The sequence below is a fragment of the Apiospora kogelbergensis genome (genome assembly GCF_038363985.1).
Source record: "Apiospora kogelbergensis strain CBS 113332 chromosome Unknown utg000001l_segment0_segment0, whole genome shotgun sequence".
NCBI lineage: Eukaryota > Fungi > Ascomycota > Sordariomycetes > Amphisphaeriales > Apiosporaceae > Apiospora > Apiospora kogelbergensis.
In genome coordinates, this window is record NW_027117418.1 from 3,506,838 (window position 1) to 3,528,964 (window position 22,127).

A 22,127-nucleotide genomic window follows, 5' to 3' on the forward strand; every position below is an offset into this window, starting at 1 on the left:
GGCATGATTTCCGTCCCAAGCTCATCATACTCTTAGTTCCATCGTTTTCCAAACTACTACCCACGACAAGTGCCATGTTTGTTTCCAAGCGCTGCCCTCTGTTCTTGAGCAGCTGTGATTCCATCTGTAATATCTCGACATGATTAGTACAGTTGTCCAATTTGGCAATGCTACCGGTGAGAATGTCTAGTTCTTCGCGTGATAATGTACTGTATTGTGATGCTTGGGTTCTCGCACGGTCTCGAGCTGTGGTATCCCGCAACTGCGCAACCTCATCTCTTAAGAGGTCAGCCTCTTCAGCGTACGCTTGCTCCGTAAGGGTGTGCCTGCGATATCTGAAATATCGCCAGTGGGCTGCTGGCTTTCCGTGGTCACATCTCTAAGGGACGGGAGATCGGCCGCCATCCCAGATATCTGTGAACTGTGGTTCCTTAACTCTTGTCGAACAGCGTCGAAGGAGGAATTCAACGACGGGCCAAGTAAGACGTGGGCATTTCCAAAAACCACAAGCAACAAGAGCACTTATATGTAGGGTGGGTGACAAGCTCCACGATGCAAGAGAGAGAGAGAGTGAGTGGGCGAAGAGCCGAGAGCCGCTGAGAGTTAGCGTGGCACAAGGGTGCTTTAGCGCCCTCCCCAGTGCCCACAATCGATAGACAGTTCTGGACAGGCGCCTGTCTTATGGCCTGTCCAGTAGCCAGTAGCCTGTCCGGTAGCCTGTCGGCTGCCAAGCTTGGCCTAGCTGGCCAAGATAGGCACCTAGCCCCCCTCCAGATGATCCCTGTTCTTGCGGTTCTGTCCAATAACTTTTCGCCTGAACCGCAAAACTCCATCACCTTTTTTTGTATGTCCTGAATCCCAATTCCGAGCATCGCATTCACGTCGCGCGCCCTCTTGCCGCCGACTACTTGCGGCATACGGTCAGTGCCCATCATGGACGCTACAACTGCCGCCGAGGATATTGCGAACGCCCTTGCCATCGTGCAGGAGGCTGTCGCAAACAATCCCGACGCTGCTGTCGTCAATGGCAGTGTCGCACGCGCCGACCTCTTGTCCGCTACCTTGTCCGGCGCCATCGAGGCCGACCCGAAGCCCCAAATTGCGACAGGCACCACGACGCCCGAGTCCAACGGCCTCAAACGTGCCAAGCCACACGATGAGAGCGTTGACGGAGACGACCAAGGCTGGCAACTAGTACAGAAGAAGAGCCGGCCTTCCAAGAAGCCTAAAAAGGTTCCGAAAGCCGACTCCAGCAACTACCCGTCGATCAAGTTCAACTACAATGCCAAACTGCAAGCCAAAGTCTCGCTTGAGCAGCTGCGCAACTTGATCCTCTACCTTTTTGCCGATGGCGTAGCACCCCAATGGGTATCCGTGTCCCAGAGACCCCAGTTTCGCAAGATTGTCACTCTCATGGTGCCCGGCCTCGAGGAGGCCATGTTTAGACGAAATGTGGACTTTGCCACGTACAACGACAAAGAAGCTGATGGTTCGGATGACAGGCCTCGTGCCATTACCTCCCCGACGACTACTATCCGCGCTTATTAAAGAAGGACGAGCTGCCAGAGATATTACAACCCTTTGCCGACATGTTTGAACACCTCTGGCCGCTCAAGACCCCCGGCAACGAGAAGTACGGTATTTTGCGCTCTCCGCTAGGTACAATGCTTACCGCGCCCCCGGAGAAATCCCCAGAAGAAAAGGCGAAAAAGGGTGTACAGCCTGCTAAGGAACCGAGCAACTGGAAAGACGACAGGACCAGGATCACCGAATTCTTGGCTATGCCCGAGGATTTCGTGCCCAACGGCTATACGCTACATCCAGCACTCATCAGCGACGAAGAGCGGCGGAAAGAGTACCAAGATCAGGAAGGCTGGGTTCATACCCGAGTCCAGGATCTGTCAGAAGGCGATGTTCCGGAATCGGAGATTCAGCAAGGGTCCATCACCGCCGGCCGCGAGGTGATTGCTTTGGATTGCGAAATGTGCATGACTGGGGAGAGTGAATTCTCTCTGACCAGGATAAGTCTTGTTGATTGGAGCGGAAACGTTGTGTTGGACGAGCTTGTCAAGCCTGCGAAGCCGATCGTTGACTACGTCACGAGGTTCTCGGGTATTACCAAGGAGATGATCGATCCCGTCACTACGACTCTGCAAGACATACAAAATAAGCTACTGGAAATCCTGCATCCGCGGACGATCCTCCTGGGCCACTCCCTCGAATCTGACCTCAAGGCCTTGCAGATTACGCACCCTTTCATCGTGGACACATCACTACTCTATCCTCACAATCGTGGCCCCCCTTTGAAGAATAGCCTCAAGTTCCTCTGCCAACGCTTCCTCAAGCGGGAGATCCAAAAGGGGGGCGCCGCGGGCCATGATTCGATCGAGGATGCCAAAGCCTGCCTTGACCTGGTGAAACAAAAGTGTGAGAAGGGCAAGTCGTGGGGCAACCACGATCATCAAGGTGAGAACTTGTTCCGCCGCCTCAACCGCTCCGGCACCAATTATAAGGCGAATGGTGGCGCGAATTCCACTGGCGGTGTCAAAACGGGCAAGACATCAACCATGGTCGACTGGGGCGACCCAATGAAGGGTGCGGGAGCGGCGGCGACGTATCGCATCGGGTGCAAGTCGGACGAGGAAGTCGCCGCCGGTGTTCTTCGCGCCGTGCAGGGCGATCCGGTGGCGGAAGAAATCCCCTTTGGCGGCAGCGAATTCGTATTTGCCCGCTTCCGGGAACTAGAAGCGCTGCAAGGTTGGTGGAATACGAACAGGCCGTCTGCGGCTGGTGGCACCGCACCCACCAATCCCCTCGCGCCGCCCACCGCGATGCCCTCAGATGATGAGGCGGCGTCCTTGGCCGAGGCTCTACAACGCCTCACAGTTCGTATCAAGCAGATCTACGACAGCTTACCGCCCTGCACCGCCTTCTTTGTATTCAGTGGCAGCGGCGACCTCGGGAGATGAGCCGCTTGCAGACGATGCACACCCAATTCAAGCGAGAGTACAATACCCCTGGCAGCAAATGGGACGAGTTGAGTGTGAAGTGGACCGATGACGAGGAACAGGCTTTGAAGAAGGCAGTGGGAAATGCGCGGAATGGAATCGGCTTCATTGGGGTTAAATGAGGAAGTTGATATCTGCTGCACAGACTGTCATTCTGACTTTTCCTCGCCCAACCACCCACTATTTCAGCATCCTATGCGACAACATCACCACCATCATGAGATGAAAACTCGTTCTCTACTTTGACTCGGGCTCCGATTGCCTACTCATGGGGGACCCTGAAAGGCTGACGCCCTCAAGGATGGCTCTGGCTTCGATGGAGCATTATGGTGGCCGACCACCTGTATATACGAATGAGATGGGGTGGGTGGGGGGTGGCAAAGGTAAAGAGAGGAAAAGCAAACTAAAAGGGATTTTGATGATACCCCGTGTATTCTTACTGTGGGAGTTAGTATTGCTGTGGCCGTCGCTAGAATGGCGAGCAAGGAAATCGAGAGGAAGGAGGAAGGATAGTTTGCTATAGCTTCCGTGGCTGGATCTACTCAAACGATTGATCAAGCAATCAACATCAACATGGCATGATTCGTGCCTTCTATATGCCACTGCCGAATTGTACGACCCAGTCTATCGCATTTTGTGGCATTCCATCAATCACCATGATGTGGACAGTGTGGTTGGGATTCCATATATTCGAGAGAATGAATAATGCGTTGAACGAACGCCTATTGATGCAGTGCTTTACTTCGGTTTTCCTACCTCTCACTCTTCTCCAGTGTCTGCCCTAAACCCCGAGCTGGGCCAATCTGAGGTTGGACAAAAGGCTCCTATAGACCATGAATCATATAAGATTACGGCCCCACGGCACAGTTGTCCTCCTCTCGGGTGTGTTCCACCACACTGTTTTGTTGAATCCTAAAGGAGCCCTCCTAAAATTCTATATCCCCGCGGAAGATAGAAGGATCCATGCCGGCGACGACCTTCTCGGCCAAGTCACGGCGGTTCATCTGCGTGAAGACGCGGCGCAGGGTATCGTATAGGTTGGTGGACCGGTTCTGGGTCGTCATGGCATCGAGCTGCGAGTCCGAGACGCCGCCTCCGAGGATCTCGCGGGCCTTCTCGCGCCCTTCCTTCTCGACGCTCTTGTGCATCTCCAGAGCAGCCAGCAGGTGGCCCGCCGCCTCTTCGTGGCAGCCCATGTTGATGCAGCTGACCCCCAGGTTGTAGCGGGCGCGCACGAAGTTGGGTCGCAGGGTGAGCGCCTTCTCATACGCGGCAATGGCGTCCTCGCTCTTGCCCGAGTTTGCGAGCGTGGCACCGAGGCGGTTCCAGAGCAGATGGACTTGTGAGCGCCGGTTCGAAGCGCCTTGCTCGGCCGAGGCAAGGGCAGCGCTGAAGCAGTCGACGGCCTTGGCATACTCCTCGGCCCCATAGAACAGGACACCCAGTCCGACCTGCACGTCAGGATCCATGCGCTCGCCGCCGGGGCTCAGATTGGCGGCCTTGATGAACAGTTTCGTGATCTTATCGTGGAGTATTTGGCGATCGGTAAAGCCGAGGTCTGTCGCCTGCGACAAGTCGGCCGGCGAGATGATGGCTGGATATTTGACCGAGAGCCAGCGCTCGAGCGTTCGGTAAGCCGTACTATCGAAGCCCTCGTTTGTGTAGGAAACGGCCAAGGTCATGAGAGCCGCCAGGTTGTTCGGGTCAATCTTCTTAGCCTGCTCGAGGGCGCGAATAGCCGCGGTTTCCTTCTCGTTCTGCGCCTGTGCAGTGCCCAGCTGCACCCAGGCTTCCACGTGCGAGGGGTCTTTCTGAGCGGCGGCCTCGAACGCCAAGGCCGCCAACGAAAGATTGCCACCCTCGTCCATTATGCGCATGCCCTCGTCGAAGGGGTTCGGCATGTCCTTGAAGAGGTTGTCCTCCTCGAAAAGGTAATTCTCAACCTGCGGGTCCCCTACAAGCCTGCTGCTGTCGCCCCAGCCGTTGGCGAAGTTCCTTTGCCAGTCCTCCTCGTTGAACTTGCTAACCCACTCATCTTCATCGAGGTCCTCCTTGGCCTGGGCTTTCTCGGCTTGGATGCCCCTCCTCCATATCGACTCGAAGTCTCCAAATTCGTTGGTCTCCGATTCTAATATCCGCTCATCCATCTGGTTGAGCTCGGCCTCGATGCCCTTGTTCTGATCCTCTTCCTCCCTCGCCCGTTGATCCTCGAGGGCGATCTGCGCAAACTGCTCCTCCCACTGGCTGTCGTCGAGCTCGACGAGCTTCCCCTTCCCCTTGGCGTCTTGCATGACGTGCTGCGGTTGGGGCTGTTGGAACTGTGGTCCGTATGCGCCTTGCATGCCGTATGCCGAGCCCATGTTACCCATCATACCCATGCCGCCCATGCCCATGCCCATGCCCATGCCCATGCCCATTCCCATGGGCCGCTGGTAGCCCCCCATTTGTTGGGGCATCGGGCTCGATCTCGACGAGTTCGCTTGTTGCATCATGTGTTGGAACTTTGTGTAATCTTCGGGGCCAAAGCTGGTGCCTTGCGGCACCTTGAAGGCCGACTCCATGGCAGCTTGGGGGTTTTGTTGGAACTCGTTGGCCCAGGCGGGCGACGTCGAGTTCGCTCTCAGGTGGACGCCCTGGGCCGAGTGGTCTAGGCGGATCTGGTTCATGCCTTCGAGGGGCATATCGGGTAGCCGGCCGTTCTGCTGTAGAAAGCCGTTCATCATCTGGCTATTTGTCAGCGCTCTCTGTTGCGTGGGCTTGAGTTTCGGAGATGGCTATACTTCATCTTGAGGAGCGTGGTTGGGAGTGCTCCGAAAGCCGCCCATGCTCCCCTGAGGCCCGCCATTGACGAGCCTGTCGCGCTGCAAGCCCTTGTCGTCCTGGGTGTGCTTTGCAAATTGGCTGAGCGGGTTGCCGGCCGTTGAGCATTCGGCTCCGCCACCGAGAAACGACATGGTGAATGATGGTGATGATGATGATGATGCTGCTGCTGTGCGGTGAAGATAGACCGAAGTGAAGGAAAGATTGGGTGTGGTGGTCGAGGGGGGTTCTAGGAAAGCAACAGAGAAAGAAGAGGTGCAACGCCGAGCCGAGCAAATGGAGAATCAGATGTTGGATTCCAGATGTCGCCCGCACTTTCATTTGCCGATGCGATGCGATGACTGGGGGTGCATTTTAGGTCATTTTAGGTGGGGTTTGGGGGGTTTGGGGGAGGGTGCCTGCCGAGGGACGTTGTCGGTTACAGGCAGACATAAAAACACCACGCAACAAATCCTTTCGACGACGGGGCCCCACGCATATAGAGAGAGGACATGATACATTGAACTCGTGAAGCACCCTTGCCTTGCCGGCGCTCCCTGATTATCGTCTATCGTATGTTACACATTGACTATTGTTGTTACAGAAACAGGCTCTACATGAACCCATGACAATTCGTGTCGTCCACTGGTCCATCTTTAGGGACCCTTCCTGACTCCTCCCACTAGCATATACGATACTGCACTTGATCCATCTACTTCCGCTTTTGTAGAATGAGACGCAGGCTATTAGAGCCAAGTGTCATGCACAGCCGATGTTTGTCAAAGCCATCCTCGTCCCTAAACCTGCCGCATCAAGGTCAATCCTGACGTTGGCAAGCCTAGTATCTCCCGCCGCGGTCCTGGCCGCGGTTCTGGCCGCGGCTCTGGTCGCGGGGCTGAGAGAAGTCAACACGTAGAGTGCGACCACCCAGCTCCATCTTGGAGATGGCCTCATGGGCCTTGGTGGCGCTCTCGACATCGGCGAAGTCGGCGTGAGCGAAACCACGCGGCCAGCCAGTGTTACGGTCGACGGCAACGCGGACATCAACTACGTTGTCAAGATCGCGGAACAGTTTGTTGAGGTCAGCGTCAGAAGTCTCGTAAGGGATGTTGCCAATGTACAACGCCCTGGTAGGGTCCGATTTCTCCATGGATCTGTTCGACGTACGGGCCGCAGTCTCATTGGATTTCCGGGGCTCGACTCGAATACGGCGACCGTGCCAGAAGGACTGGTTGCACTCCTCAGTGGCGGCCGTGGCGGCTTCAGCACTGTCGAAGGTCACGAAGCCAAAACTGATGGGAACCCGACAAGTTAGCAATACAAATCTACATATGCGCATGCGTAGCCAAGGACAAACATACCCTCTACTTCTTCCTGTCTGATCGCGGATGATTTTGATATCATCGATGGTGCCGAATTTGCTGAAGGCTTCCCGCAGGTGGTTCTCGCCAGCATCCCACGCCATGTTGCTGATGTAGATACCGTTGCTGGGCTCGCCAGACTGAGAGGGCGTGGACTGCTCCTCGCTCGCTTGCGCAAGTTTCATGGCCGAGTCGACAATTTCCTTCTCATCGTCGGCCTTGCGAACAGACTGCGAGAAGTAACGGGTCATGGGCGCAACAGCGGGCCGGACCGAAGCCCTGCTAGCCTGCATAGCCAGAGAGCTGAGCTGCATCCTCGACGTGTTGGCCGCAGCCAGCGAAGAAGAGCTGGCTGCCCGGAAAGCTGCGCGACGAACGGCATGCCTACCAGAAATGGAGGGTTAGACACCAGCTAAGCATATGCGCAAAGGAGCGGGAGCACACTTACATATTGAGAGAATGGAATGGACGAATTGCGGAAGAGAAGGTTGAAAGTGGTTGACACAGGCAAACGTTGGCTGTGAAAATTGAGGGTGGTGTTAGATTAGAAAAATTTAGTCGACAAGCAATTAGCCGGACGGAATAAGACCACCGCATTGAGCTGTCTGACTGGTTAAATGCATATCTATGTACCTACTGGACCTTAAGCCCAAGCCGCGATTCATTATAACGCTCGGGTCTCCACAATAGGTCGCCCAACCAGGCGCACTGCATCCACGGAAGACTGAAGAAACTCCTCCGCACATCGGCCTGTTTACCGCGGACTTTGAAGGTGCTAACATCGAAGAAGTAAGTATCTGCGGTGGGCTATGGTGTATGTTGTATGGTCGCATGGTGGCATGGCTCTTCAAGTCTTCCCCTTTCCTTAACTTAGAGGCATAGCCTATCTCGTACAGCAAACGTCCGCTTGTGTTACTCCCTACTCGAACCTTTTTACTACAGAAAGAAAAAGAGGGAGAGATAAGTGTGATAGATGGATTTTGCTTTATCCTTTCTGCATACAATACGTATCTGTACCGAGACATACTGTAAGCAATGCGGCTTCCCATACCTGTCCTTCACGGACATATACCTTACCAGTATCAGCACCAATACTGCCGTCTGAATGCCCCCAATAATAAACCGTTATTATATACACAACCCAGCTCCCAGCCAGCCAAAAGCAACAAGGGCTTGCAGTCCCCATCGGGGTTTTCCCCCCTCGAGTGGCCTCAGCCCAAACAAACATAGTGGGTATATACACTTAGATACACGCAGATACACACTGCCCGTCTCAGGCGCACAAATAGACGCCACGCGGTATCAACCCTTCTCCGGGTCTTGCTTGCCCTGATGAGTCCAGACTATTCGGATCTTCTCGCTGCCAAGAGCCTTGTTCTGCCCGTAACAGTTCTTGGTTCATGCAGATATTGGCTGATTTACAGCCCAGCCTCCAAGAGACCCTGACATGCGCGAGCAGACCAAGACTAGCCCTTCCAGCGTGCCCTCCTGGCACCCAGATCCGCCTTTGAAGGACCTCGATATGCAGATTCCCTGACTCCTGCAAGGCTGTAAACTGTAACAAATCCCATCACTCCGGTTAGCCTACCGCCATTACCGCTAATCAAATCAAATCAATCGCAAACCCCTCCGGTTCTGAGGTGCGATCCTGTTTCAGCTCTTGGAAATTCCGCCCCAGCGCTTTTTTTATAATGTTGTGCTAATTGCGCCAATGTAGATGTTGGAACAGAGCAAGTAACGCCGTGTCGTTACTTCAAGATTGGGCAGATATAATCGCCGCAAGGTATCAAAAACAAATGAGTAGAACAAAGACAGTAAGGTAGGTTGTCACCCTGGCCACTTAGAAGCGGGCAGGTTCGGGACGGAACCCGTTTGGGCGTTGTCCCTCATACTGGACACCGGTCATAGAATCAGGTCCATTTGGCATGGTGTTGCTGAGGGTACGCAAGGGGGTAGTTCTGGTCGTGAAGCTGCGTATTGCGCTTGCTGCGCATAGGGATCGGCAGTAGGCGGTTGTGGGGGCACGGCGTGGCTTGCTGGTGCTTGCCCGGCTTGTCCGCCCGCAGCGCGTAACTGTCCGTTCTCGCGTTGCAGCCTTTCGACTTCCCGGCGTAAGAGCTCAGACTCTTGGGCAGAGCTCTGGTAATGAGCCGTCAACTGTTTCAAGTGGTCTTGTTGTCGTTGGTGCTCCGCGATTGCTACACAAATGTTAACACCGAAAGCTGAAAATGAACTCAGAAATTAGTTGGCATACCTTTGGTCAGTATTTCCCACTTGGAAGCTTTGGACCCACGCTCTTGGGGCATAAGATCCCTGAGCTGTTCGAATAGCTCCTTCATCTCAGTGCGGCGCTTGCGCTCGGCAAGTTTGTGGCTGACGCGCAACTCTGGCGTACGGCTGTACGGCTGAGCCCCGGAGTGTGGACTGGATTCCTCGCTCTGGAGGTCTGACAGTTGTTTATGCTGAAGAGAGTGATGATGCACCGCAGGGAAATCGGTCGACGCGGTCGACAAACGTTGTTGGAAGTCGTTGCCAACTCCGTCTTCCAGGCGTCGTTGTCCAGGAGGTAACCGGGATTCGGTGGTGAATTGACTGCTGGCGATGGATTCTGCAATGCTGCTGCGCCGAGAATCATGGAACGATACCGAGGGCATCCGCTGGATCTCTTCCTCGGGGAAAGCCCAGGCCTGACCCTTGGTAGGCTCGGCCGCTCTTGCAATGTTGCTTGTCGCAGGCCCAGTGATGGCTGGCGCCGTCCGGATCTTGGGGTGAGGCTCGGGAGGGCCACGGTCGGCGCTCGGTTGGTAGCCGTTGGAAATACGGTGCATAGACAGGTTCTCTAGACCCGCCCGAGGGTTGCGCTGCTGTGCCAAGCTGCCTTGTATCGAGGTAGTCGATTGGTTGTGACTGGCATAAGGCGAATTGCCAAGCTTCATATCGCCAAAGCCTTGGTTGATCCTGCTGTCGACACTTTCTCGGCGCGAGTCGGGGCCTCCGTTCAAGAGGTGCAATGCGCCATTCGGATTCACCTCGAGCGATTGAGGCCGGGTGAAGTTTGCGCTCCCCGGCGTTGTCGGCGAGACCATCGAGGTAATGCTCATACTGCCAACAGGCGAGTGCAATGGTTGGGGCAGCATGTTTGTGGTGGTTGGAGAAGGGGTCTTTTCGTTCGAGTGGTAGCCCGTGGATGTTGATGAGGGACTTAGGACGTTGATTCCGACTCCCGAGGCAGTGGACGTGTCTAGTTATAGTGTAAGAAATACGGTTGCATACAATGCATGCGCCCAGTCTCCTCAATGGTTATTACGTACGCTTGCTCGAGGCATCTGTGCATGAAAAATATGCAGAGTCGCGGTTCTCCTCCGGGTTTAGAACACCGGCCAGCCCCGCGGGCAGCTTCTGAGACGTAGGCCTGTGCTGTTCGTTGGCCATGTCGTCGACAAGCCGATTGCAATCGATGCTCTCTCTCAAGATATAGGCAACAAGTGCAGAGTAAGAACCGAGTAGCCGGGTGCAGGAGTTGGCAGAAATACTTCAGCGCCACGCAAAGTATGAATTGGTGGTAGGGCGTGCTTCGAGTCGGCGGCGCTTTCGCATGACCCGATCGAAGCAGAGAGAAACAATTAGACTGCGATACTGCTTGCAGGTGACATTGGATGCAGTCTCCTGCCGGGTTGCATGTGCTTTCTCTCAACGGGCACAATTAGATAGATAGCAACCTCGACAGGCGTTTAAGAGACAAGAGATGGGGGGGGGACAGAAAAGAAGAAAAAAAGGTGCAGTGGCAGCAGCAATGTTTAGTAATGACGACCAGACTTCAAGTCTGGATACTCATTATGAGACTGACTTGTGTTGGACGGCTGGAAGGTATACGAACGACAAGTTACACTCGGAAACCCAGTCGTGGAATGGGGACGGGGGGCAGCAACGTTAAAAGAGGTTGAGGATAGCAGCGTGCCTAATGCCAATCCTGTGCGCCCCGGTTTCCCTTGTACGTTTAGCAGGACTTGAGGGAGCGGAAGGGTAGGGCGGGGGATCCCAGATCAGATCAGAACATAAAAGGCAAATGAGCGAGGGAAGGCGTAAGAAAGTGACGGGGTCTTTAGCAGGGAAACCGTCGTCCAAGCCGCGGCGGGCAGTCAGAAAGCAGTACGGCGAGGAGTGTGGCAGGTGGAGGGACCAGTAGAGGGACGGACCAGTAGAGGGACCAGTAGAGGGACCAGTATGGAGGGACCAGTGCTGGACTGCTGGGAAAGGGAAGCTAGACCTTTTGAACACCCCCAAAAAAAAAAGAGCATGCATGCATAGGGTGCGCGGAACGGCTGGTCACCACCAAGGAGGAGGGATCAATATGGATCAAATGGATGTCAGTCAGTCGATAGTCGACCGGGTTACTTGTTCCCAGTACCCATTTCCAAACGGACAGAAGGGATGTAGGGAGGCTTCAGAAGACGTATCTACATCGCGTCTACCTCCAAACATGGCTACGGGGAAGTACTTGGCTTGCTGACGGTGACATCAATATAAGGCCAGTGTCAATATTACAGGCTACATGCCTCATTGGGTACGTGTAGACGAGCGAGTGGGAGAGGGAGGGGAGAGGGAGGGAGAGTGGCAGAGTGACAGACTGCAGAGTGCGAAAGCGCTATTCCCTTCCCTGAAGGAAGCCGTCGCATGGCTTCAGGGTCAATTTAAACAAATGGACCGAAAGCTACCTGGCTAGTGGATATGGTGTTCTGCCGGGCCAAGGATTTCCATCTAGCGCAGCCTGCCGCCTCCAATCAGTGTGGCCCGACCTACATAAAGTACGGGTACTTGAGGCATGCAGTGCCAAGTGCCTTTTGCGGGTGAGCGTGAACGTGAACGTGAACGAGGCGCCATCTTGCTTGTTCGTTTTTCCCTCGTGGCGGCGCAAGTACTGTACTTTCGATATGTACTCTTAGCACTTAGCCCGAGATTCCCACGAGCAGCCCCTGTCTTCTGCCCTGTCCGTTGACCTTTGCGCACGCGCGTGCGGAGACCCGCCCTGGCCACCACCCACGAACCATGTACGTACGGCATGTGTACATTCCCATGTACTGTACTCTGGTTTTTGTTTTTGGTTTTCAGCAGGTGAGGTTGGCGATGGTGTGTGCCACAAATAGTAGTGGGAAGGGCAATGATTATTTCTCACTTACATATACACACGTAGGTAAATACAATCAGAGTCAGGGAATACGACGCAGTCAGTGTGTGTGTGTGTGGGCGCGTGTGCTGCTGACTACTTTCAGTATGTGGCTATCAATATCCATTGGCTGCCGACGAGTCCGCACAGGCTATGTAGGGAAATACTGACCTGCTCACTCAAATACAAATTACACGTATAGGTCAGAGTTCAGGGAGCGGGAAGCGTTCAAGTAGCAAGGCTCGACCCGGGCAGCATCTGAAACTCTCGCCCATGGAAAACCAAAACGAGAAAGAGAAGCGAAAGAAGGAAACAAACAAATCTTGGCTGGCCAGTCATATTATCATGAGCAATCAGAGATAAAAGGAAGACAGCCCAGTCACCTGCACCCGTAAAAATGTCGGTTGCATCTGCCATCTGCCTAGCTTACTCCATGGGGAGTTCCAAGCCAGTCTTGGTGGTCAGCCGATCTCGTGAGCGGCGCATGTATTCATAGTATTAGTATATAGCTAAGTGCCGTTGTATGTGGTAGTGCACACGTGGGTGAAGGCCAACTAAGTCTAATGTGCTGACAAGACGTGACAGGCCCATCAAATGAACCAAGGACGCGCATGCCAATGAAACTCGACTCAATGTCGGTTTTTGGCCGGGCATCTCGTCCAACAAAGGAGGCCGGGTTACTATGCCATGACCTCCTCTATGTATGTGTATGTCTGTGTCGCTCAGCAATGACGACAAGGATTAGTGGCATACGAAGCAAATAACTTCCTCTCCCAATCCCTAGGCTTTTGCTGAGCCCCAAGGTCTCACATCTTTTGCATTTGGTGGGGAGTGGGAAGGAGTTCGTGGGCAACAAGGGAGAAAGGAGTCGCTATCCCCGAGCACAGCCTCGGGGCGGCTGTCTGGGTCTGGGGTATGTCTGTGTCAACATCTAGTTACTCTGGAAGACCCATGTTGCCAAAGGATGTTTCATCGCGGGCTTGTCCATTGCTATTTGCGGGAGGGCGTTCGGGAGGTAGATGCCTGCCTGCCTGCCTGCCTGCCTGCCTGCCTGGCATCAAAATCCATTCAGTAATGAAAACCGTCAGCGTGGAGGCGATAGGTTTACCAGTCTGCCCTACCTACTCGCCTCGCACTGCATACTAGGCACTAGGGGCTGCTGCATGAATGGTGGGTCTCGTCACCGACTCACGATCCCCAGCTTGATGGGAGATTTCTCCCTTTCGCTTGGGGACAGGCGACTCCAGATCTTAGGCGGCGTGCATGAACAAAACCGCAACCTCTAACGGGGGCGGCCGGCTCGTCGATTTCTCTTCCTCGTTGGCCGATCATACCAGGAAAAGAAAGTTTTTTTTCTCTCTTCCATTTCCACTTCTTCGCCCTCAGACTAGAACATACAGTAGAGACTGCGTGGTGTGCCATGGACAGCCAGTCTAGACTTACGGAGCGACCGTTCGGCAGCTAACTGTACATAAGTTCGCACCATTGCCTGCTTGCTTGCTTCCTTTCCGAGACCCAATCCAGGTGGTTGAAGGCGCGTATGTCATCATAGTAAGTGCAGTAGCTAGCATATGTATTCTGGTCGTTTATGCACGTTGCTGAAACCAAAAGAACGGGCTGCTCCGATTGCTGGATTAGCGAGGAAGGACGAGGAGACGGAGCGAGGAAGAGAGAGAGACCGAATAAGGGATGACTTGCTGTACTGTACATAATAGCTTCAATTGCAGCACTTGCATACATACATACTAAAGCTGCATAACCAAAACCAAAACCAATTTGGCCCGCGGCCCAAGTGGGATCTTCCCGCGAGCCACGTGAGGATCGAGTGCTGCCATGTGCTCTCTTGGCCGTATCGTGTATTTTGGCCTGAAGTATGAAGGGGCCTACCCAGCGCTACGCCCGTTTTGCTACCGGGACTGCAAGCAGCATCTTACCGAACAGGGGCTTGCTGTCGCTCGGTGGAGCCGGTACGTAGCTTGATGGGCAGACGGTCTTCTGGACAGTCTGGCAGACCCAATGCAATGGGGGAGGCAGGAGGAAGGGTGGCATGCTGGGCATGGTACGGTTCAGGGTTATCCAAAGAAAATAGTTCGGCTTCCTATTCCTTTGGGGCAAGCGAGCGTAACCGGGATAGGGATCTCGCCCGTCCCCTCTTATGGGTAACGCCAGCGATCGTCTGTCTGCCCCGTCGTGGGTTGTTTGCACGTCCATGGTAATGATGCTACGTTGTACGGGCGACAGGGGCTCTTTTTTTGTTTTATTTTTCGGGGGAGGGGGTGGTTATTTTAGCCCCCCCCCTTATTTCTCTCTCTCTCCCTCTCTCTCTCTTGTTACATATGTACAACATACCCATTCAATGTTGCCCAGCCCCGATCTTCTTTAACGGCGAAGTCAATTCAAGACGATAATGACTGGAAACTGGGATCGATCAGGTAGGTATGTAACGGTCTGCGGCTCGAGTCAGGGTGGTGGATCAATCGACTATGTCTGCCCGGTTGTTTAACGAGGAGAGCTTGCCAGCCCTGGTCTGCTCCGTAAGTATGTATAGTACAATATATATTTTGGGCAGTGGGGGGGTGGTTTGCTGAGACCACACAGTTCCACCCATCTCGACAACCGGCCGGGTGTGTACATGATCCGCGGGTCTCTGCTCTGCGCCGCCCGACTAATGCTACCTACTCGGCGCAGATTCATCCCCGAAGTGACTGTGTGGCGGTGGCATCTCGTCAAATTGTCCGCGTGTACCTGCCTGGCGCCCACGCGGTTACTGGCAGACTCCACTACGCCGTCGCTGGTGCGATGCTGCGTCGCGTTTAACAAGATTTGCTGTTGTCCCTGTCACTGCAACTGCAACGTCGGTCGATTGAGCCGGAATGGTGTGTTACTTATATGTACCTGGAGATGTATCTCCCATCATCTCTCTGCCTCATGTACGGGCCTTTGGAGTATGCACCTAGGCCGACTATAGCCTCTGATACGTCATTGATGGGATTGCACCAGACCAGACTCCGTGCATATGCCCCCGTGCATATGCCTCCGTGCATTATTGATCCCCCCCTGCGAATTCACTGTGATATCGTCTTGGTGGTGTTGCACAAGCACGGGCAACGGATTAGTGCTGAAGATCGGCGTATGTATGTACCTGGATACTGACAGGCACGTTCACCCGGGGTCGGAGTAAGATAGACGATAGACCTTTCCACCTAAACGGGCCGAAACGGAATCATGCTTGAGGGCCAACGCCATCCCCCACGTCTCGTACGCTGGTCCTCCAAGCCTAGCCTCTTCTCAGCAAACCGCCACGGGTCACGGGTCTACGAGGAGATTATTGCAAGTGCCGAGCATCCTCATCTCATGAGTGTGAAGGAATGCATACAGTGAGATTGGCTAGCCCAGTCGGTCAGCCTGTCTGATCTGGGTGACTTATATTGGACGACGCGTGATAGGATAGGGTAGATCCCGGTCCCAGTCCCCGTCCCCGTCGTCCCCGTCGTCCCCGTCCGTTCCCTCCAACCTACCCCACTCCACATACAACAGGCCAATGTCCAGGTGCATATGGCATTGTATGTATGTGCATTCGTCCGTCCGTCCTATATGTATGTATGTATAGACTGCATACATAAGGTATCGTGGCAGGCATCGCACAGTCGAATCGAATCGAACCGAACATGCAACCTGACAGTGTTGGGCCGAGGGTTGTGCGTATGGGCGTGAACGACGCATCATCATCTCAACCGCAACATGTGCGTCGCACGTTCCGGCGAGGTATCCTATAGAGATCCCGGTTGTCATTTCTATATGTCCATCTGACACAAAGGACGCCGCTTGTCTTTCTTTTTTTATCAATTGCAGTCCAGGTCTTTTGCTCTTACTACTTTGCTAATTTCGTCCCACGAGGCTTACGGCCATGGTCTACAAATGTATGAGTACCTGGAGTACAGTGACATACGGGGATCAGCATAGTGAGCGCCGAACCGCCGCTTCTCGGCCAAATGCAAATCTTGGTCTGGAGCTCGAGATCTCGCAGGCTTAGGGCGTTGGGGGCCCTTCCATCATTATGTACAGATTGGGAAACGCCATGTTCCTTCGCGCATGCAGTGCAATTCCTATGCGGCACAATACACTGCATTGCATGTTTATCTTGTACAGTACTCCGTCAGTTGCCCATACCGGTCTGCGCGATATGAAGGGGGAAAACATGGATAGCCCGAGTCCTTTCTCATTGTCCCATTCCGTACGCAGGCGCCGCAGAGGGCTGAATGGCCTATAGGCTTGGCGCAGGACTTGCAGGTCGCACCAACGTCACTGCCGCACTGCCATCCGGGAGTCTTCAAGAGAGCCCGACGTACTGTCGTACTGTACATGCCACATGCCTCATCGACAATCGGTGAGCTTCCCGCATCATCTCCAGGTGGTTTGTCCGGGGGGGTGTCTTTCGTGGAAATATGCGCGTCCATATTGATCGGACTTATGTATACCGACTACCAGCTCCAAAAACAAGAAGACCTGAGAGCTTTCGTCTCGGAGTGTACAGTATTGGATCAATCCATATACGGGCTATGGTTAGACGCGCCAGTAAGTGCTGCTGCAATCTGTCCTTGCGACCTTGGGGTTGGTCATCTTACTGTGATAACACAGGCAGAAAGAAGCAAGTCGGTGCAGCAACGCGCCGCAGATCCACAGAGTCCCTTCCCGCGGTGCTTGATGGCTCCCGGTGAAATATGATAGATGACACGTCTGGTCTGCCGGCCAGAAAAGACTACACATATGAGATGGGGGCGGGAAGAAGGAGACCTGGAAGCAACCTTTTTTTCGCAACGCCCAGCCGCTCGGGTCGTCTGATCTGGTATTGTTCCCAGATGGGAACCGTCCCAACCTAATCTGGCATCCCAAAATACCTCGGGTTCTGCTCGGGCACGAGCGTACGTGATGCGCCGCACAGTAAGCCACGGATTCCGTCATTGGCTATCTCCAATGGTGAGGCTTCAAACCATTGTCGCCGAATAGCCGGGATCTCCTTGCTACGCGCTATCATCGACAAAATAGTTGAGATATCACAAAAACAAAAGGTGGGAATACTATCCGTCACGGGCTACCTGGCAGATGGCCTAATGAGTCCTACTTTCCTTTTCTCTACCTCTTACCTGAAGCCTCGGTTTTTCAGCAGCATAGAGCATTGCCACATACGGGGTACCTATACAGCGCTGGCGCAATCATGATTCTAGTGCAATGCCTGCGTTGTGGGTGTTTCTCGGCTTGCTTAGCTGGGATGTTGCTGTAGGACAGCGGCTTATACAACAGGGTTCGCGACATTACATCTCTGCGATCGACCGGGAAGTAACAGCCTCTGCAATGTCGCAACACCCGTTGCCTGTATATGTATGCGATTTGTCAGATTTCATGCCGGGTATTCGACGCCTTACTGAACTCAGCACCTTGCACCTAGCTCGGGAAGGGGAAGCAGAAACTTGATCGACACACGTGTGAGCTACGTGGGTTCATGGGGCCTCGATATAATGCGTGCTAGCCTGACAGGTGTCACCCACGGCGTTTCACCACCGCCTCCCTCAGTAACCAATCGCACGGCACGGCAAAAGATTCTCTAGGTGACAATTATTCGTTTCGGGGCGAGGGAGTGAGTACCTGCGTTCGGACGCCTACGCGGTGCTTGCGTGTGTGCGCGTGTGCGTGTGCGTGTGTGTGTGTGTGTGTGTGTGTGTGTGTGTGTGTGTGTTGTGCGGCAGTCCCAATCAAGGGATGAAAAGCCTCCAATCTCGGGGCTTCCCCTGGTCTGATATGTGATATCCGCCGTGACCATGTATGCTTCCGATCGTGGCATCTTGCTTGGTGCATGCTACACGTTGTGCTCAATGAAGCCAGGGGATATAGAATGGAGGAAAGGGAGGTGTCACCGAGGAAGTTTTCACCTGCAATCACCGACCTCGTCCTACATTGAGGGTTCTGCAAAGGACAGGCAGAATGCGAGACGACACAAGGCAGCCAGCCGAGTCTACATTACCCCAGGAACCCTCGAAGGGAGGGGGCCACATCTATGTACGGACCGACAGAAATGAGATCTAACCACACGGGAATGCTCCCGAGGGGACGACGTCGTGGCATCGGCACCAGGGCCAAATCCAAGACACGGTCTTGGACGGCGTACAGTCGGTCGTGTTGGAGTGACGCGGCGGCTACCTGCATTGTCCGACGTTCATTTTCCCACGTTTCTGGGTTGCAAGCAAAGCAACCGAGGATAAAAAGAAGGAAAAAATAGTTCCAATGTGACAGTCCAAGGGGCTTTCTTCTTCTTCGCTCTTTCGCTGCGTGTGTCTGAGACACCACCAGAGGCGAGATGTCTCGGCTCTACTGTCGCACGGAAATCAGGATGGCTGCCTGAGCCCACCGCAACATACCGCCGCCCGCCGACGAGTGTAAGCCATGTTGTTCGCAGTGCGGGTTATTTGCTCTCTTGGGGTTGCCTTTCAACCCCATGTAACGCCATGCGCCCTCGGGATGTGTGTGCTTGTTCCTTGCTGCCGGGCTCCGAAAATGTCAGGATCGGGGTTCTGATCGGGGAGGCATGAGCGCCGCGCTTGCACCTGCAAGGACCAGAGGCTAGTGTGAACTATACAGCCATGGATTGGAGCAAGGTATAACAAGGTAATAGGGAGGTTGGTGGTTAGAGAGAGAGAGAGCTTGTGTGTGTCCTGTATAAGATGGGGGATCGATCGGTTGGTCCCGCGGTTGCCGTTGGACCCCACACCGCGGCGCCCCCTTCCCTGTAAGCTGACCTTGCGGTCCTCTCCATAGACAGGCATATGCAGACGTGTAGAGAGTGCTGATTGGCCCTCCAGCTGGGGGAGATGATGTGGCTCGTATCCTAGGAAGGTCTATGCATTGCTCAGTCAGAGGGAGGGGGGATAATCCAGGTGTGCCAGATCTGTAGCTGCCGGGAGGAGGTCGTGCTCAGCACCCTCGGACCTGTTTACCCATATATAGTAACGTGCCTACCATGTCACCTCCAACTGCTTTCGATAAAGAGGCCGCCTATTCGTGATCGTGTGGTCTGAAAATAGGTGTATAATCAATAAACGCACGCTGGGGAGGCGCAAGAGACTCCCATTCCGATCCCATCCTTCCTGAAGACGTATAGCCGACAGGCAGGAGCCAGAACCGTAGGTCCTTTGATAGCAGAAGATGCCGAGGTAAACAAGACATGCGAACTATCCACGGGGCCCCTTGGACCGTTGCCTATTTCTGAGGGATTCCAGAGTGGCTTTCTGGCCTGAGCGCTGACACGGTAACGGTCATGTGGGTTCATGCCAAAAGTTGAAGTCGTCTTTTTCTAAAGGAAGAACACGTACAGTGTACCATTGTGCCAAATTGCACGCGTTATGAGAGACAAACCAGGGGACGGCAACCACCTAGGCTGATGTTGACCAAGAAAACATTATAACGCCCTCACACAGCTCTCCCTTACCACCCCAGTGCTTTGCGTGGCCAGGATGGGACGTGTACACCGAGAAACTTGTTACGATAGTATTGCTTTTCAAGACGACCCATTAGCTGATATATATATATACTGCAAGTTGGTAGCGGCTATGCACAATGATACATGGGCCCTCTCACTTCACCCCACCTACCCATAATGTCCTGCCTATGGATTGATAATTCAGTTTTGGGAGCAAGGGACCTTGGCGTTCAGTGCCTTGGCGACCGCCGCCCCGACGGGCATGGTGACGGAGGCGTTGTGGGCCGAAAGGGCGGTCGCGAGCCACGGGATGGACTGGCCATGGTTCTCCACGACTTTGCCCGAGAGCTGGAACGTTAAGTCACCCTGGGCAGACTCGCAGACGGGCTTCTTGCCTAGTGCGGTCAAGACGGGGCCCTGGACGATGTCGGCCCAGATGAAGAAGTCGTTGTTCCCCGGATGCATGGCCAGGTTCCGGATGTACGCGCTGCCGACGTTGGCGCCGCCGTTGAGGTAGTTGTTCCATGTGGTGTTACCCTTTGTCATTTGGGAAAAGACTTGATGTTAGCTCGTGCATATTGTTGTGCCTGTGTATGTACACATTGCCATTTCAAGGCAGAAATAAAAGAGGCATTTCGATATAAAAGTACTCACAATCTCGAAAGTGAAGACGGTAGGGTTGGGGATATGAACCGTGCCGTTGAAGTTGTTGATGCTAGCCAGCGAGACGTTGATGTTGGAGACGCTGATGCCGGCGAAGCCGTTGAAGGCCTTCAGCTGCACATCCTTGCGGGAAGGTGACGGGATAGTCGCGGGCGATGCCGGCCACGCGGATCTGGGTGTCGCCCTCGACGCGGACGTTGACAAATTCTTGGCTGAGCAGCTGCTCGTTGAACGCTACGAGCGAGTCGACGTCCTCTACCGCCACCTTCTGACTGACGTTGACTACAACCGCTGCGGACGACTCGACCTCAGGGAACCCAAACTTGGCGAAGGGGTGGGCCGCCGCGTCCGGGCTAACGCCGTCGGACAACAGGTACATGTTGCCCTCGAAGGCCCGGATGGTAGCGTGGACGCCGTTGTCCGCCAAGATGGTCGAGTTGATGGCCATATGGAATGAGTCCGACTCAGCCTGGGAAATGACAATAGAGTCGATGTCGAGCTTGGCCGCGTCGAGTTTGGACTGGGCCATCCTTGGGACGGCAACAAAGATGCTGACAGTAAAGTGATTAGTGCAAGCTCTCTTCCCCAACGCCTTGTTGTCACTACCTATACCATTATACTTACATGCATGGGACCACGATCAGCACAATGACCGCCAAGACTGCCATATATATCCACCAGAACCTCTTGCAGTGGCCCTTGGATGCCTTCGACTTTTGCCCGGTGATCCCAGCGTTGGATGTTGACCCATCGTGGGATTCGTTGTGAGAAACCGTGGCCTTTTCCGACATTTTGGGTATTGTACCAGGAGGCAACGACGTCGTGTAAGGTGTTGAAGTTGACGAAGGAAAGAGAGTCGAATAGTCAGACGAAGGTCAGGCTGGGAACGAGAGAGAGAGCCAGCCACGACTATTAGATACTAGATGCGAGACGTCCATTATAAACCCCCTCCGGTTAGAGAGGCCCCAGGGCCGGGAAACAGGATGCACAGCCGGAAGCAGGCCCCTGGCACATCTCGCAAGGCGTATTCTAATCGTCCTAGCTGTGGTCACATCTCATGAGCCATCCGTTGGAGCTTTTGTGTGGCGACGTGGCATATCTGCTAGCATAATGGTGGCATCAATGTAGTTCGTTAGATGATGCCTTGTTCGCTAGAAACGCCTGACGGTTCGAACAGATCTCATCGACAATGCTCGTAACCGGGGTTGGCTGCTGCCCAATGGCAACGGACCATAGGAGAAGATGCGGCCAGCGATCATGTCTTTCTAGGGGTTCGATTGACCAATCTTTTGGCGTCCATCGGCTGCGGTAGAGCACCGAGATCTGAGTTTAATTGATGCAGGCGGCCGCACATGCCAAATGAGAAGGCATAAGCCAATGCCACGGCAAGACAAAAAAGGCCTCTTTCCCCGCGCAATCTCGATATGATTTGTGGAGGTGGATACGGCCAGGATATCTCCCCTATCTCAAGGCCTGCTCATCGAATGTAATCAAACCCTCCTGGATACTGTGAGTCCAGCTAATGCCATTTGCTCGCCTGATACGACACTGGAAAACCAAGCTTCTTCTAGCTAGAGCTCTCGGGCTGCTTATGGGCTGACCAAGGGCGGCCTCTATAATGCTTGTGGACATGTTCACCGACATATCTGTTCGCGAAACGG

General features: G+C 54.1%; 5 protein-coding genes across 5 annotated transcripts; 1 reads left to right on the forward strand and 4 right to left on the reverse strand.

Annotated features, from left to right (window-relative positions):
- Window positions 1-933: 933 nt before the first annotated feature.
- On the forward strand, window positions 934-2,969 carry PG998_001103 (uncharacterized protein; the record flags this gene model as incomplete). The annotated part of the gene is made up of 2 exons (XM_066867921.1): window positions 934-1,452; window positions 1,503-2,969. 2 exons carry the CDS (start codon window positions 934-936, stop codon window positions 2,967-2,969), a joined length of 1,986 nt encoding a protein of 661 aa, XP_066736336.1.
- A 965-nt stretch (window positions 2,970-3,934) lies between these two features.
- On the reverse strand, window positions 3,935-5,962 carry PG998_001104 (Peroxisomal targeting signal receptor; the record flags this gene model as incomplete). The annotated part of the gene is made up of 2 exons (XM_066867922.1): window positions 3,935-5,731; window positions 5,789-5,962. The coding sequence occupies 2 exons, from the start codon at window positions 5,960-5,962 to the stop codon at window positions 3,935-3,937; spliced, it is 1,971 nt and encodes a 656-aa protein (XP_066736337.1).
- Window positions 5,963-6,645: 683 nt separating this feature from the next.
- Window positions 6,646-7,482, reverse strand: PG998_001105 (nucleic acid-binding protein; the record flags this gene model as incomplete). The annotated part of the gene is made up of 2 exons (XM_066867923.1): window positions 6,646-7,099; window positions 7,169-7,482. 2 exons carry the CDS (start codon window positions 7,480-7,482, stop codon window positions 6,646-6,648), a joined length of 768 nt encoding a protein of 255 aa, XP_066736338.1.
- Window positions 7,483-9,070: 1,588 nt separating this feature from the next.
- On the reverse strand, window positions 9,071-10,618 carry PG998_001106 (helix-loop-helix DNA-binding domain-containing protein; the record flags this gene model as incomplete). The annotated part of the gene is made up of 3 exons (XM_066867924.1): window positions 10,480-10,618; window positions 9,423-10,409; window positions 9,071-9,366 (listed from the first exon to the last, which is right to left on the reverse strand). Exons 1-3 carry the CDS (start codon window positions 10,598-10,600, stop codon window positions 9,071-9,073), a joined length of 1,404 nt encoding a protein of 467 aa, XP_066736339.1. The 5' UTR covers window positions 10,601-10,618.
- A 9,386-nt stretch (window positions 10,619-20,004) lies between these two features.
- Window positions 20,005-21,257, reverse strand: PG998_001107 (uncharacterized protein; the record flags this gene model as incomplete). Its single annotated transcript, XM_066867925.1, is given in 4 exon segments — window positions 20,005-20,340; window positions 20,458-20,589; window positions 20,606-21,017; window positions 21,091-21,257. 4 exon segments carry the CDS (start codon window positions 21,255-21,257, stop codon window positions 20,005-20,007), a joined length of 1,047 nt encoding a protein of 348 aa, XP_066736340.1.
- Window positions 21,258-22,127: the final 870 nt, after the last annotated feature.